Here is a 17,897-nt window from a genome sequence, read left to right on the forward strand (position 1 = left end):
TAGCAGTGTGTGGGACTTTCTCTATTAGTCCATCTATACTGACCTCCATCAGGTTGCAAACTGAATATATTTTTTTTCTGCATCTACCTCTGAAAAAATATTGGGCTTCTAGCTGTGCGTGAGACTTGTTCTATTAATCCATCTATACAGACCTCCATCAGGTTGCAAACTGAATATAATTTTTTTCTGCATCTAGCTCTGAAAAAATATTTGGGCTTCTAGCAGTGTGTGGGACTTGTTCTATTAGTCCATCTATACTGACCTCCATCGGGTTGCAAACTGAATATATTTTTTTTCTGCATCTACCTCTGAAAAAATATTGGACTTCTAGCTGTGTGTGGGACTTGTTCTATTAATCCATCTATACAGACCTCCATCAGGTTGCAAACTGAATATAATTTTTTTCTGCATCTAGCTCTGAAAAAATATTTGGCCTTCTAGCATTGTGTGGGACTTTCTCTATTAGTCCATCTATACTGACCTCCATCAGGTTGCAAATTAAAAATAATTTTTATCTGCATCTAGCTCTGAAAAAATATTTGGCCTTCTAGCAGTGTGTGGGACTTTCTCTATTAGTCCATCTATACTGACCTCCATCAGGTTGCAAATTAAAAATAATTTTTATCTGCATCTACCTCTGAAAAAATATTTGGGCTTCTAGCAGTGTGTGGGACTTTCTCTATTAGTCCATCTATACTGACCTCCATCAGGTTGCAAACTGAATATATTTTTTTTCTGCATCTACCTCTGAAAAAATATTTGGGCTTCTAGCTGTGTGTGGGACTTGTTCTATTACTCCATCTATACTGACCTCCATCAGGTTGCAAATCGAATATAATTTTTTTCTGCATCTAACCCAGCCAATAGTTTTGGCCTAATACCACAGTTTGGCCACTCAGCTCTGCTCGGTTCCCATCCATTGTTTTTTTGTGCAAACAACTCCAGAGTTGTGAATTAGTTAACCACCAAAATGAGTGGAAAAAGGCCTGCTGCTGGTGGAAAGGGGAATAGGCGTGTTGGGAAGGGGAAAAAAGGTTGCGTCCGTGGGGTAGGTGTTAAAGCAACAGTAACATCTGCAGAAGAAAGACCATCTTCCAGCCAAACTAAAATGTCGACTTCTTTTAGCGGACAATGTGATAAGATCCCTTTCTTACGGCCACGTCAATCGCTACAAATTCCAGATGAGGCACAAAAACAGCAGGTGCTTCAACGGATATCAAGTGCTCCTTTAAGTGGGCTCTCCTCCACATCAACTTCAACATCACAAATACTCCAGTCCTCAAAGGTGTCACCCCAATCGCACTTGCTTCCTCACAGCTCCCAAATCTCCAGTTGCCCGTCTGAGTATGAGGTAGAACAGATGGTTGAGTCTGCAGAGCTGTTTACTCATACTATAGCCTGGGAATCAGAGGTCGACTCCAGCGCTTCTGTGAATCCAGACGAGGAAATGATCTGCACTGATGCCCAGAATCTTTATGAGTCGGATCCAGGACCAGACGCAGAAGGTTCTGACCATAATATAGACCCTCATTCCCAAACTGTAACTCCTGTTGGTGGAGACAATGAGGAAGATGATGATGAGACTCAAATACCTGATTGGAGCGACAACTTTAGTTTTTTGTCAGGGCAGGAAAAGGTTGGCTCTGAGGACGACGGGTGTGATAACGCACAGGGTGATGATGATGAGGTTGGAGATCCCACTTACTGTCAACCCACAGTCAGCCAAGAGATGAGGTCAGCAGAGGAGGTGGAGGAAGATGCTAGTGACGACAAGGTCAGGTTGCGCCTTCCTGGACAGAGATGTAGTACTGGAAGCACGTCAACAACTGCATCCTCAAACACAACTCTGCCTCTCACCACAAGTCGTGGTGGCTCTTCAGGTCGCATGGGTGCTAAGCCTTGCATAGCCTGGGCATTTTTTCAGATCGATAAAGATGACCCAACTCGTGTTATCTGTAACATTTGTCAGCAAAAGCTAAGTAGAGGCCAAAAAATACATAGTTTGAGTACTTCATGCATGAACCGGCACATGGACATGAAGCATAAGTTGCAGTGGGAAGCTCAGTGTGCTACAATGCGGCCTAGCCGGCCGGACCAACCACCGTCTGCCATATCTTATGCATCCGCGGCCTCTTCATCCTCTGTGACTGGGGGGACAGCAGTCACACCTGTTTTGGGGCGCAGACCTGCCACCTCTTTACCCGCAACAGCCAGCGTGATTGGCAGGTCATCATTTTCTTTGGAGGTGGTAACACCAGCTGGTGTTGAGCGCTGTCCGACATCGATAGCGCCACCTTTGGATCAAGGCAACCTAACATGTCCGCCTGCATCTTCCTCACAGACCGGCAGTTTGCCGGGGACACCCTTATCAACCCCGTCTAAGCACAATAGCCAGCCCTCGGTCCCTCAGATGTGGACAAGTAAAAGACCATTTCCTCCTAGCCATGAGAAAGCTAAGAGGTTGAATTTCACCATCTGCAAGCTCTTGGCTACAGAAATGCTGCCTTTCCGCCTGGTGGACACAGAGGATTTTCGAGACCTTATGTCCGTCGCAGTGCCCCAGTACCAGATGCCCAGTCGGCACTACTTCTCAAAGAAAGGTGTGCCTGCGGTCCACCAGCATGTCGCACACAACATCACCGCTTCTTTGAGAAACTCTGTGTGTGACAGGGTGCATTTCACCACAGACACTTGGACGAGTAGGCATGGACAGGGGCGTTACATGTCTCTGACTGGGCACTGGGTAACTATGGTGACAGCAGGACAAGGGGCTGCTGTCCAAGTCTTGCCGTCCCCACGAGTTGTGCGTCAATCCTCTTTATGTCAAAGGTCCTCCACTGCTTCTGCCTCCTCAACCTCCTCTCGGTCTTCCACCTGCACCCAAAGCCTGTCTGGTCATGCCACAAGCTTTCTAACTGCGCAGAAGGGATCCTGCACACCTCCTTACTATGCTGGCAGTAGGGCTCAACGTCATCAGGCGGTTTTTACTTTGAAATGTCTGGGAAATGTGAGTCACAGAGCTGAGGAGTTGTGGTCAGCTCTGGAGAACCAATTTCATGAATGGTTGTCTCCACTGGACCTGAAACCAGGGAAGGCCGTGTGCGACAATGCTGCAAACCTGGGTGCGGCCCTTCGCTGGGGCAATGTCACACACGTGCCTTGTATGGCTCACGTGTTGAACCTGGTTGTCCAGCAATTTTTAGCCCACTATCCCAGACTAGATGGCCTTCCGCAGAGGGCACGGTCGCTGTGTGCTCACTTCCGCCGTTCGCATCCCGCAGCTCAGCGACTTACATCTCTACAGAAATCGTTGGGCCTGCCACTTCACCGGCTAAAATGCGATGTGCCTACCCGGTGGAATTCAACTCTGCACATGTTGCAGCGACTGTGGCAGCACCGACAAGCCCTGGTGCAATACGTTCTGACGTATAGCCTGGGCCAACGAGATCCAGAGGTGGGGCAAATCACGCTGGAGGAGTGGTCTCAGATCAGGGACCTATGCACCCTTCTGCACAGTTTTGAAATGGCGACGAAGATGTTTAGTGCTGACGATGCCATTATCAGCATGACTATTCCGGTGATTTACATGCTGGAGCACATGTTAAACAGAATTCGGAGTCAGGTGGTGGCACAAGAGGAGGTGGAGGAAGTAGAGGAGGAGGAGTTGTATGCGGAAGGGCTAACATCTGCAAGGTCCAGACGGTCGGCAGCACTAAGCCGGCAGGCATGTGAGGGTGCGGGAGATGGTTTTACCAGGGCGCATGGTAGCAGCCAAACTAGTGAGGAAGGTGCAGGAGCCCAGGAAGAAGTGGAGGACGAACTGATGGAAGACTCATCAGATGAGGGAGACCTTGATCACATTTCTGTTGTGCGAGGTTGGGGGGAGAGGACAGAGGAAGGAAGCATGATTGTTACCTCGCCACCAACACAACAGGGACTTGGTGCTCCTGGATGCGCAACACACATGAGTGCCTTCTTGCTGCACTACCTGCAACATGACCCTCGAATTGTGAGAATTAGAAATAATCCTGACTACTGGGTTGCCACACTGTTAGATCCCCGGTACAAAAGTAAATTTGCAGAAATTATTCCTGCCATAGAAAGGGATGCACGCATGCAGGAGTATCAGCAGAGACTGTTGCAGAATCTTACATGTGCTTTTCCACAAAACACCAGTGGTGCACGTAGTGAATCTAACAGTTCCAACTTGCCAACCGTGGGACCGTCAAGTGTTCAGCACTCAAACCGTAACAGAACCACAGTATCTGCTGGTAACATCAATTTTGCGGAATCATTTCACCACTTTTTTAGCCCATCCTTTGCAAGGCCACAGGAGACAAGAAGTCTGACACATAGTCAACGCCTAGAGACGATGGTACAGGAGTATCTCCAAGTAAACATTGAAGCCATGACTGTGTCACTGGACCCTTGCTCTTTTTGGGCTTCCAATCTGGATAAATGGCCCGAGCTAGCCACTTACGCCTTGGAGATCTTGTCATGCCCCGCAGCCAGCGTTCTGTCTGAACGTGTGTTCAGCGCTGCTGGTGGTGTGCTGACAGATAAGCGCACGCGGCTCTCCACTGATAATGTAGACAGACTCACGTTCATAAAGATGAACAAATCATGGATCCGAAACGACTTTTCTACCCCTGTGTCATCCTTGGGGGAGTAAAAGCTTGATGATTGGTTAAAATCACCCTACCAACCGTTTTAAGCTTTCAAATTACTAATCATGTTTATCTGTATCTTGGCTGGAAAATAATTTGGGCTTTGTAGCAGTGTGCAGCACTGATTCTATTAGGCCATCTATAATAAGCTCCACCAGATTTAAAATTACTAATCATGTTTATCTGTATCTTGTCTGGAAAATAATTTGGGCTTTGTAGCAGTGTGCAGCACTGATCCTATTAGGCCATCTATACTAAGCTCCACCAGATTTAAAATTAATAATAATTTTTAGCTGCATCTAGCCCGGAAAATAATTTTGGGGCTCCGAGATGCGCAAGACACATAAGTGCCTTCTTGCTGCACTACCTGCAACATGACCCTCATATTGTCAGAATTCGAAGTAATCATGACTACTGGGTTGCCACACTCTTAGATCCCCCAAACTTTTCGATCAACCTTTTCATTTTAATAAAGACCAAAAAAATTGTCATTTTTGAAATTATAAGCATTAGCAGGTTATTAGAAACTGAAATCAAACAGTTTTCAACTCAAAACTTTATTCTAGGTGATGTTACATTTTCACGTAGGACCCCTTGTTCGAAAGGAGCTTCTGAACTCTCTCGTCCATTGAATTTGTCAGGCTTTGGATGGTTTCTGCTTCAATTGTTTTGCATGAGGACAGAATACCCTCCCAGAGCTGTTGCTTAGATGTGAACTGCCTCCCGCCATCATAGACACTCCTTTTGATGATGCTCCAGAGGTTCTGAATGGGGTAGAGGTCAGGGGAGCATGGGGGTCACACCATAAGTTTGTCCCCTTTTATGCCCATATCAGCCAGAGATGCAGATGTTTTATGTGCAGCATGAGATGGTGCATTATCATGCAAAAAAATGATCTTGCTGTGAAATACACGGTTCTTCTTCTTGAACCATGGCAGGAAGTGCTGTTTGAGAAAATCCACATACATTATGGAGTTCATCTTTAGCGCCTTCAGGGATCCTAAAGGGGCCGACAATCTCTCTCCCCATGATTCCAGCCCAAAACATTACTCCACCTCCTCCTTGTTGGCGCTTTAGCCGTGTTTGCGTGGGGTGTCCATCAACCAGCCATCCTCCACTCCATCCATCTGGACCATCGAGCACTGCACGGCACTCATCCGTGAACAAAACAGTTTTGAAATCAGTCTTCATGTAATGTTTAGCCCACTGGAGCCGTTTCTGCTTGTGTGAAGTGGATAGAGGAGGTCGACAGGATGGCGTATGCACAGCTGCAAACCTCTGAAGGACCCTGCATCTTGTTGTTCGGGGGACGTTGGAGGCACCAGCAGCTTCAAAAACTTGTCTGCTGCTATTGTAGCACCCTGAGGATTCGGCTGCTACAGGGGTATTGCACCTCAACCCAGAGGTGTGATATTCCACTCCCGGGTAAGGATGGAGTGTGGACCTGAGCTCGGTAGGCTGCATGCACTACACACATCCCATTTCCGAGGAGCAGACCGACGGTACTCCCACTTAGAAATGTGCAGGTACGACCGAGTCTGTTCCTGGCTGGAGTGGGAGGGGGGTGGAACATCCCAAGTAGTGTAGGGGCAGATAGGGGGAGCAGCCTGAGTAAAGATAGGAGCTCATTGGGTGCTGGTCACCTGAGCTCACACATAGAGGGTGTATATAAGGTGGGCACCAACTAAGAACAGGGTCAGTTGCAGAGAGAAAGTCAGGAGCAGAGGAGAAGAGAGACCCAGAGTGAGAGAGGAGAGAGAGAGACTCAGAGGCACAGCAGAAGAGGACTCTAAGATCCCAAACTAAATCCCTGGGTGAAGAGTCGGCACAGGGTACCGGAACCCAAGCTGGTGGGGGTAAAAACATTCCCCAGCCAGAGACCGGAGACCGTGGGCAGCGTTTGCCACGGTCACCCACCACATCCACCACGAAGGCATACCACGTGGAGGGTCAGGGAACCCAAGGCCAAGGGTGTCCCAACAGAAGGCCCGAGGGAGCTGGACCTGGGTGGATCAATAGTGGGGACGGCCAGAGAAAGGACTGAAGGAGAGCTCAGGGTCACGCTCCGGACTTATTTGGGAGTTGGCTGGATCCAGAACCTGGTGGACGCAGCACGGCTCGGGAGGTCACTCGAAGCTGGAGTGACCAGAACATCAGCAGTGAGTAAAACATCCTAAACTGCATAACCCGACTCAGTCTCTGATTGCCGTCTACACTGCATCACCACAACTCCCATCCTCTGCACCTGATCCCCCTGGGGCTATACCCCACCCGTTGGGGGTTAAATCACCAAAGCTGCACCTACACCACCAGCCTCAGCGGACCCTGCTGCAGCGGCGGCCACAGTGACCGCAATACAACGGGTGGCGTAGTCGACAAACAAAGAACTTATAACATCTGTAGGACTGCCAAATACAACTCAGTTTGACACCCTGGGCACGGACCGGGTCACAGCCACTCGGAAGACTACAACCCCCATCTGATCCGGCTCCGGATATTCCCACTAACGAATATGGCCCAGGGGGCGCGTCAACTTTGGCGTAGTCGGCAGGATTACGTGCCCGCAACACCCGGGTACTGCGTGCCTGAAGAAAAGAACATGTTTACCTCAGAAAGAAGTCTCCTGCCGGTTCCGGAGGGTCCCCGCCATCGGACCCCATCACCAGTCGATTCCAGCCGGTTGTCCGCCATTAACAGCGTTTTCCCGCCATCTGCAGAGTTTCCCGCCACTGGGAAGCGATTCCCGCCATTTCCAAAGGTTTCCCGCCTTGGAAGAGCGGACGCCATTATGGGCGTGCCAGAGGATGGCAAGAGGCCACCTCCCATCGTGGGCCAGGACCGAAAATGGCGCCAAAAGTGGAAACCGCCCCCACCAACAGAGACTGTGATGCTAGAGGTGTCTGTCAGCGTGAAAGAACTGCCCCTGGAGCTGACAGTCACCAAGTGGCCCCGGGACCGCCCTCGAAGTGGGAGGAGACGAAAGGAGAGAACAAAGATGGGTGCCGCCTGGAGCAGTCTGGAGCGAGCGCACCCGGAGGCAGGAAGCCTGGAGAAGAGTAGCGGAGAATCTCACCCGGAGATGGCGAGAGAGCAGAGCAGCACCGGCCCGCTGGCCAGGAGCCTGCTGGAAGAAGAGCAGAGCAGCACCGACCCGTTGGTCAGGAGCCTGCTGGAAACCGCGACCCCACTAGGCCTAGTGGAGGTCCTTGCACAGCTCCCCCGAGACCGGGAGTGTGCACAAACTGCCCTGGAGGGCCTCGCACGGAGGATGGCCCGGGTACAGCGAGAGACATTGGCGGAGTGGAGCCGTGAGATGGCCCAGCAAACCAAGACCCGGAGCACGCCAGCCAAGATGAGGAAGCAGACCGCCTCTGAGGATGGCGCGGGAGGACCCAAGGTCGGAGACGGCGCCGAGAAGGGAGCCGAACGCATGGAGGCAGGTAAAGGGGACGTCTATACCCCAAGCCGGGACACCGCTTACCTGCCCCAGCTCCCCGTCGCAGAGCCCGAAAGTCCCCCTGCTGTGCCCGAAAACGCCATGTCACCGACGCAGACTAGGCCCCAACCGGAAGCCGCCGCCGCGACCCCTGTGATGTCACACGCCTCGACCCCGAGCGTGACCAAGCAGGAAGTACCACCAGCCTGGTCGCAGGGCCTAGAATTCCCGGGCGTCGCATCACCAACAGCGCCCCCTACCTCCGCGGAGCCTCCGGCCTGGCCGCAAGGCCAGGTAGCCCAGGGCGCCGCCGTCCTAACGGTGCCCTTCACCTTCCAGGTGCCCCAGGCCTGGCCGCAAGGCCTGGGCAACCCGGGCGCCACCACCACTGCGCCCGCACCCGTAAAATCAAGGGTGCCGCGTCTGGGAGAGGACTTGTTTGCACAGCACACGTGGCCGGACGGGCAGCCTTTCATCTGGCCCCAGAAGTATTACGAACTGGAGCACCAGAGGAGGGTTGGGGCCATGTGTGCACCCCTGATTCCGGCTCCGAAGCCCGTAATAAGGATCTCGCCCCCGCTGGCGGAAGCGCAGTTTGAGTGGGACCCCACCGGAGAAGATCTAATGGGGTTCACTCAGGAAACCAGGGCAGCTGCAGCGGAGCGTGCTGAGTGCTGCCGCCAACAGCTCGAGGAGTTTGCGAGGGAGCGGAGAGAGAGGCGGGTCCGGGAACAGCGAGCTCAAGTAAGGAGCGCGGAGCAGAAGAGCCGGGCCAGGAGAGACCCCCGTGCAGCGCACAGTCCCCGCACCACCGGGACTGTAATTAAGTTCAATATGCAGCATGGGTGGGGTTTCGTCAGAGACCACAACACCCCCGGCGACGTCTTTGTCACGCGCAGAGATGTGGAGTCCCATCTGCCGGAGGGGCACAGAGGTCGTGACCTTTATATCGGGGACGAGGTCACCTTTACCCGGCACAAGTGTGCCAAAGGACCTTACGCCCTCCATGTGCATCGCCTGACAGAGGAGGAGCTGCGATGTGAGGAGGAAGAGCAAGAGGATCCGGACGGGTCTGAAGCTGAGATCCCCAAAGCAAGAGCAGGAGGACGCCGTCGTTGAGGACAGCGAAGCAGAAGCTGTAAATAAGTTACCCGATCGGGGTATAAAGAAACTGAAACTGTTATTGCTAATATAGTCCCCGTTGGGACCAGCTGAGTGAACTGTTCACCCGTTTAACCCCTAAATCCCACAGGCTGAGGACTGTGAGCAGCCATTCCCTTTCCCTCCTTACCTGGCCGAGGACTGAGAGCGGCCACCACCCCTGTATATAGTTGCGCGTCCTAAAGCGCCCCCTACCGGTTTTATAGGAAAACCAGTTTTTCTAAGAGACTGTCGCACTTTTCCCGGACACACGTTGCACAGTGTCCGGAGGAGGAGGAACCAGGAGCCTGAGACGACGAGAAAGTTTTATCTGCTAAGATATGTTATTTATATAATGTTTTATATGTTATATATGTTTATAAAAAATTTGTATGCTTTGGTGTTTATGTCTTACAGCCTGAGGACGTGCTGTGATTTACCAGGGGGGAATGTAGCACCCTGAGGATTCGGCTGCTACAGGGGTATTGCACCTCAACCCAGAGGTGTGATATTCCACTCCCGGGTAAGGATGGAGTGTGGACCTGAGCTCGGTAGGCTGCATGCACTACACACATCCCATTTCCGAGGAGCAGACCGACGGTACTCCCACTTAGAAATGTGCAGGTACGACCGAGTCTGTTCCTGGCTGGAGTGGGAGGGGGGTGGAACATCCCAAGTAGTGTAGGGGCAGATAGGGGGAGCAGCCTGAGTAAAGATAGGAGCTCATTGGGTGCTGGTCACCTGAGCTCACACATAGAGGGTGTATATAAGGTGGGCACCAACTAAGAACAGGGTCAGTTGCAGAGAGAAAGTCAGGAGCAGAGGAGAAGAGAGACCCAGAGTGAGAGAGGAGAGAGAGAGACTCAGAGGCACAGCAGAAGAGGACTCTAAGATCCCAAACTAAATCCCTGGGTGAAGAGTCGGCACAGGGTACCGGAACCCAAGCTGGTGGGGGTAAAAACATTCCCCAGCCAGAGACCGGAGACCGTGGGCAGCGTTTGCCACGGTCACCCACCACATCCACCACGAAGGCATACCACGTGGAGGGTCAGGGAACCCAAGGCCAAGGGTGTCCCAACAGAAGGCCCGAGGGAGCTGGACCTGGGTGGATCAATAGTGGGGACGGCCAGAGAAAGGACTGAAGGAGAGCTCAGGGTCACGCTCCGGACTTATTTGGGAGTTGGCTGGATCCAGAACCTGGTGGACGCAGCACGGCTCGGGAGGTCACTCGAAGCTGGAGTGACCAGAACATCAGCAGTGAGTAAAACATCCTAAACTGCATAACCCGACTCAGTCTCTGATTGCCGTCTACACTGCATCACCACAACTCCCATCCTCTGCACCTGATCCCCCTGGGGCTATACCCCACCCGTTGGGGGTTAAATCACCAAAGCTGCACCTACACCACCAGCCTCAGCGGACCCTGCTGCAGCGGCGGCCACAGTGACCGCAATACAACGGGTGGCGTAGTCGACAAACAAAGAACTTATAACATCTGTAGGACTGCCACATACAACTCAGTTTGACACCCTGGGCACGGACCGGGTCACAGCCACTCGGGAGACTACAACCCCCATCTGATCCGGCTCCGGATATTCCCACTAACGAATATGGCCCAGGGGGCGCGTCACTATGACAAGGCTTTTTTGCCGCTGCTCTTTTAACCTGACGTAATTGCCTGTAGGAAAGAGTCCCCAATTTGCCCTTATCAGCATGCACACGTGTGTATTGTGAATCAGCTACATACTTCTTGATTGCCAAGACACTTCATCCTGATCATCGCACAATGTTGATTGTAGTCATGCCTTGACCTAAACACTCCACAATTTGTTGCTTCTCAGCAGCCGACACATCCTTTTTCTTTCCCATTTTTGCAGAAAATGTAGGCTGCTTAATAATGTGAGACAGCCTTCTTAAGTAGTCTTGCCTTTCATTGGACACACCTTCCAAACTAATTAGCACAGGTGTCTGCAATTGCTTACAGTGATATAAAGAGCCCTGACACACATCACCATCAATGAGTTTAACTGACAAACAAACAAATTCTTCCCTTATCACTCCTAAACACTTTTTGCATAATAATTTGGAACACAGTGTACATGTGCTTTTCCACAAAACACCAGTGGTTCACGTAGTGAATCTTACAGTTCTAACTTGCCAACCGTGGTCTGTATGGAGTTGTTCAATAAAGGGCCCAAAATTAAGATAACATAGATGGGAGAGGTCTCTATGAATAGGAATTCCTAAGTATTTGATACCCTGTGAGGGCCAGGGAAAGGGAAAGTTGGACTGGATGGAATCCTATATGGATTTGGGGAGGGAGACATCGAGGGCCTCAGACTTCGCTGCATTGATTTTAAAATTTGACCATGTAACAAAGTGATCTATTTCAGCCATAACAGCATGGATGGATATATGTGATTGAGTGATATATACTAGGACATCATCAGCAAATAGAGAGCACTTGTACTCGGTGCCTCCCACCTCAATCCACCTAATATTGGGGTTATGGCGAATTGATGAGAGCAGGTGCTCCGTCACTAGGATGTATAAGAGAGGGGACAGAGGACATCCCTGCCTTGTCCCATTGGTGATTGTGAAAGGTGATGAAAATGTTCTGATGCACCCCCTGGGCCTTGGGACACCCGGAGCCGGACCCTTTTTGGTGGATGCTGGTGGTTATAGTCTTCGTGGAGGCGACCCGGTTCCGTGGCTCAGGGTGGTCAAACCAGTGGCGGAACTATTTATGTGGTTTTGATGTTTAAATGTCCGACTACGCCACCCGTGGATTGCTGTCAGAGTGAACCGCCGCTGCAGGGCAGACCGCTGAGGCTGGTGTTGTGGGTGCAGCAGAGCGTAGCATAACTCCCCACGGGAGGAGTATAGCCTCAGGGCAGTGTATGCGGAGGATGGGGGTGATGGTGCAGGGCAGCAGCAGTAACGACACGGAGTCAGTGATGCAGTCCAGGGCCTTTACTCACAGTTCTTATTATCCAGACCACGTCTGAAGGTAACGGCTGCCCACGTCGTACTGTGCTCACCAGGTGAGGGGCTCAGACAACTCCCAGATAACTTTGGAGCGCTTCACAGGACCCCCTTTGTGTGTCCTTTGTCTGGCCTTTCTTACCAACCCTTCTGTCCGGCTGCCTCGGGCCTCCTCTTGGTAAACTTGGCGCCAGTTTCCCTGACCCTATGTGGTGCCTTCCTAGTGGGTGTAGCGAGGGGCTGCGCCACATAAAATGTCACAGCCTCCGGTTTCTAGCTGAGGGTCGTTTCCTGCCTCCACTAGTTTCGGGGACCGGTCTCCCCCTTTGGCCTGACCCCTCCACGCAGGTGGATTCGGGCGTGCGGTGGCGCACCCCTGGGATCCCTTCATTCCTCGTTCCTGGAGCCTTCTCCGCTCCTCTTCCTTCCTTCTCCCTCTTCCAGGCCTGGGCCTCTGTTACTAGGCCCGCCTCCGGAGCAGAGCTCATGCAGAGCCCCTGCTCCCTGCCACTTCTGCTCAGACTTCTCTGCACTGAACTAAGATGGTGCCCACCTTTTATACTCGCTTCTCAATGCACCCAGGAACTGCTTCCTCCCTGCTCCTGCACTACAGGGTTCCCCTTCCTCAGTGTTCCCTCCCCCCACTCCAGCCAGGGACAGGGACTGTCGTGCCCATCTCAGAGGCATATTGGTCGCCCTGCCCCACGGCAATGTGGTGTAATGCATGCAGGTGTCGGGTCCTGATCCACACTCCATCCTTACCTGAGAGTGAGATATCACACCTCTGGGTGAGGTGCAATACCTCTGTAGCAACCGAGCCCTCAGGGTGCTACAGTTCCATTTATCTTCAGCCTAGGTGACGTATTGTGATACAGGGCCGTGATTTTGGCTATAAAAGGGTCCCCTAGACCCCTACCCCAAGCTTTTTAAGAGAATCATATATGGCGTGCCAGGAGACTCTATGGAATGCTTTCTCAGCATCCAACGAGAGTATCTAATTACAAATTTTTAACTGCATCTAGCCCAGGAAATACTTTGTGCCTAGTAGCAGTGTCTGCTAGTCAGCGGATTATCCCGGCTGTTAAGCAAGCTACACCACCTGTAGTTTGGACACTTAATTTTTTCAAAGGAAATGCTTCGGGACCACGGGATACTCAGTGAAGAGCATCAGGAGGCACCCCAAGGCATAGGGGCTGGGACTGGCAGTAGGATGCCTTGCGGTGGACAGCCGAGCTCGATCCTTATAAAAGCTTTTTAACTGCAGCAGCTTTAGTGGACGCTACTGGAGCTGGAATTACGCGGCTGCTGGCATGAGACTTGCCCTCCAATAGATCCTTGTAAATGGATTTAAAGTGTATTCATTCAAATTAGAGAGACAATTTAAATTAAAAAGCTTAGAGCTGCCTCCACCACAGGGGGGCTCGCTCGACCCACCAGCGGACAGGCACCAGTATTGGGAGAGGGGGTCTGGCCGTCAGGGTTCACCGCGGCTCTGGCACAAACCCGGCGACACGGAGGTGGCACGGGCAGGAGCGGACTGAACGTGTCGGCTTCTCACTTTTTGGATTTTAGAAGGGCATGACATGCCTATATCTGTGTCTCCCCCTCCTTTTACTCCTCCACCTCTTTTCTTTTCGCATGACTATATGTACTTGTCACTTTTCCATGTGTTAGTTGTGTCTTCTGAGCAGTTTGTCAGCTTTTGGACACCTTTGAAGGTGTTTTCTATGTGTTTCTATGTGTTTTTGTTTGCCTGCCATTGGTTTTAACGGTGTTCGAAGGTGTTCGACGAACAGTTCGACGAACAGTTCGGCGAACACACGGGTGTTCGACGAACCGAACCGAACACTACGGGGGTGGCTCAACACTAATCTTATATTCATCTGCTTTTTGTCTGCACACAAGGCCTAGTGCCTAGCTGGGCCTAAAGGCCTCTCCAAAATATAAGAAGGCGCGAGTCTCATCAATGGCACAGTTGGTTACATATTTTTAAATAGTTCCGGGTAATTCAAGTTACACCTCTAGAAATGAGAAAAGTAATGTATATATTGAGGTTATTGCATGCTATAGATGACCATATCTTTTACGCAGCTTTCCTAAACCAATGCAAAATTTTCTAAAAGCAAGTAAGCTTTTATGTTCACAGGATAGTGATTCTTCTATGGCCGGGTTCACACATACTCTATTTGTTGTGAAATTTTGTTTGCACATTCCGCACAAACGTTCTGCAGTAAAGTGGAATTACAACATAAGATCAACAGAGGAATATAGACATGATGTAGGTTTTGCCCCAACCATTAAGGAAGTGCTGCAGATTTTAACTGTGGATTAAGGCTAAATTTTCTGTATGGACCATGATGTACAGACTGGGACCAGGTCTCGAGATCTGAACTCAACAGCCTCATAAGTCTATAAGGTTGTTGAGTTCAGGCCAGGAGATCCACAGCAGACCCTTATCGGTATATGGACCATGGTTCAAGGATGTTTGAATTTGAGCTAACAAAACTAAATCTGTACCAAAATCTATAATGAAACACTCATGTAACACAAGCAGATTTTGGAAGAGATTTCTCAGCAATTTCAACAGTGTAATGGTTGGTCCCAATGAAAATAGTATGGGTAATGTCTAGTGGCTCAATAGCTCTGTATTGTTGCAGAACATTGCAGGTTTCTTATCATTGTCAGAAGAATCTCTTTCAAAAGTGTAAGCCATGAAGCTAGCATCTGGTCTGTTAGGGACAAGGGGATGTCCAAGTCTCACAATCTCAAAACCTAAAAAGCAGATGGTCTGAAGGAGCGCATCTGTATCATCTGCAGTATCACTGACATACTGGTGGTGCAAATGTAGGCACTGGAATGCTGTGTCTATGAATATTATTTTTTATTATAAGTGGATACGTAGACGAGACCTGGTTGCATGGCCTTACCCAGATGCACTTGGTTGGGTATATTAAAGGAAACCAAGCACAGCTGATATCATGATTATAATTCAACTATTATTTAAACCGTAGACTTACTTCTCCATCCCCCTGGTCACTGATTCTGTGGAAAATGTTTGAAAAACATATTATATTCACCGGACACGTGTGTTTTCATTTATTTAAAGTAGCACTTACATATTGTGAAAAAGGAGCTTTACATCCACTGTTATGTAAACTGAATTGAACTAAGTATTTGCTGAAAATCTGTGCAGATGTAAGAATAAATATAAGTTTCGGCCAGATTCTACCACTTTAGAGGAAACACATGACATATTCAGCCTCTGCTCGATCCTTTCTAGTATAGATGCTCATACATTTCTAACAATGTTATCTCCTACCTTCTTCCTGGCCTCTGTGATTCTGTACAGGACAAACTGGTTTCCATCTTTTTTTGCGTCATTGAAGGACTTCAGCACTTCATCTGCTGCCTGAAAAACGTTTTGGTCATCGCAATCTGCTTCATCAGTACTGGCCTGGTTAGCAGAAGCAAGGAGACGGTAAGAGAAGAGGAGCACAATGGCCAGGAGCCTCATTTCAGCCACTGATTCCCTCCACTAATGGATACTGCTTAGTAGATTTTGGACATGTGAATTCTAGGCAATCATCAATGGGACAGAAGGCAAACAAAACACTGCTTGTTCAGAGAATAGTCAATGAACTCTGATGACAAATGTTACCCAATCCACACAATGTAAACTGCAGCATAGGTTTAACTAAATAATGCTGTGGGAGGGGAGTGGGGGCTGTGAAGTCCTTGAAGATCATGTCAGAGGGTCCATAGTATCTAAAGTTGTGCAATATTACTACCGGTACTGGGAGTATATGTATCACCTCTGCACAATATATTTTACTAGTATTTTCAGGTGTATGTGACAGTACTCTTAATCCAGTTAAAGCACATTTTGAATAATCTGGTCAAAAGGAGTATTAAGCATAGATTATCACATATTACAAAATCTACTATAAATTGTTATAGCTGTTTCGAAAACACATTTACCTCACCCATGTATCATACTCTTAATACACTTTACATGAGTTGCACTGTATATAGAGGATATCAGAAGTCAATGTGAGGATCCATATGGGATGGATAAGCAGCAGATTTTCCGGGCTGCGTCTTTCAGTACCAGCATTGTTGATAAGATTTTCTGAAGTCTCATCCACGTGCTTGTGGGCAAATTCGCCACTGCTGTGGATTTCTGTGGATTTTAAATAAATGGTGTTTCTGCAGCAAATTTACTGCAGGGAGGGGACCCGAGGTCCGCCCGAGCATCTCGAAGAGTGAGATGCTCAGGCGAGAACTGAGCAGTGGGAAGGAGAACACTCGCTCATCACTAGAAGGAGTGCCATATTATAGTGCAGATTTTGTTGTTATGGTTTGGGGGTGCCATGATCCACTGGAAGAGCCCCTGAGGTGCCAGAACAGCAGAACCTCCCACATGGGCGTACCCACCTTGGGGCATGGGGGGCAGCTGCTTCCCCCTAGAACAGGGGTCTCAAACACGCGGCCCGCGGGCCGCATGCGGCCCCTGAGGCTGCTTTATGCGGCCCGCAGGCACAGACCCCTTGACGATCCCGACCTGGTCCAGGAGGAGCCGCCGACAGCAGCGCTGAATTGCCACACAGAGACTGTTTCCCAGCACTGCATTTCCAATGCCAGCCGCTGGCCAATCAGAGGCCAGCAGCTGATATCTGCGTGTCGACGCAGCGAGTATGACGTCATTGCCATATGCAGATGTCAGCTGCTGGCCTCTGATTGGCCAGCGGCTGGCATTGGAAATGCAGTGCTGGGAGACAGTCTCTGTGTGGCAATTCAGCGCTGCTGTCGGCGGCTCCTCCTGGACCAGGTCGGGATCGTCAAGGGGTCGGACTCTGTGGTGCCTGCGGGCCACATCTGCAGGAAGGCCGCCGAGGGAACGGAGGACAGGTGAGAATCATCTTTTTTTTTTTCTATTTTATGTGTGTGAAGAACAACACAGGGGTCACATAGCCACAGGAGGGGACCTGGATGGGGCACATAGCCACAAGAGGGGACCTGGATAGGGCACATAGCCACAGGATGGGGACCTGGATGGGGCACATAGCCACAGGATGGGGACCTGGATGGGGCACATAGCCACAAGATGGGGACCTGGATGGGGCACAGAGCCACAAGATGGGGACCTGGATGGGGCACATAGCCACAGGATGGGGACCTGGATGGGGCACATAGCCACAAGAGGGGACCTGGATGGGGCACATAGCCACAGGATGGGGACCTGGATGGGGCACATAGCCACAAGAGGGGACCTGGATGGGGCACATAGCCACAGGATGGGGACCTGGATGGGGCACATAGCCACAAGAGGGGACCTGGATGGGGCACATAGCCACAGGATGGGGACCTGGATGGGGCACATAGCCACAAGAGGGGACCTGGATGGGGCACATAGCCACAAGATGGAGACCTGGATGGGGCACATAGCCACAAGAGGGGACCTGGATGGGGCACATAGCCACAAGATGGGGACCTGAATGGGGCACATAGCCACAAGATGGGGACCTGGATGGGGCACATAGCCACAAGATGGGGACCTGGATGGGGCACATAGCCACAAGATGGGGACCTGGATGGGGCACATAGCCACAAGATGGGGACCTGGATGGGGATATAGCCACAAGATGGGGACCTGGATGGGGCACATAGCC

General features: G+C 50.6%; 1 protein-coding gene across 1 annotated transcript in view; it reads right to left on the minus strand.

The window, feature by feature from the left end:
- LOC141259292 (T-kininogen 2-like) overlaps window positions 1-15,895 on the minus strand; it is a 119,892-nt gene extending 103,997 nt beyond the window's left edge. Inside the window, exon 1 of the mRNA XM_073675005.1 lies at window positions 15,548-15,895. Coding sequence (XP_073531106.1) covers window positions 15,548-15,742 — 195 coding nt within the window. The 5' untranslated portion in view covers window positions 15,743-15,895. The remainder of the gene's footprint in view (window positions 1-15,547) is intronic.
- Between the last annotated feature and the right edge of the window lie 2,002 nt (window positions 15,896-17,897).

This window comes from Phyllobates terribilis, unplaced genomic scaffold (genome assembly GCF_046119375.1).
Source record: "Phyllobates terribilis strain yellow unplaced genomic scaffold, ASM4611937v1 Scaffold_3__8_contigs__length_932513732, whole genome shotgun sequence".
In the NCBI taxonomy this organism is placed as follows: Eukaryota; Metazoa; Chordata; class Amphibia; order Anura; family Dendrobatidae; genus Phyllobates; species Phyllobates terribilis.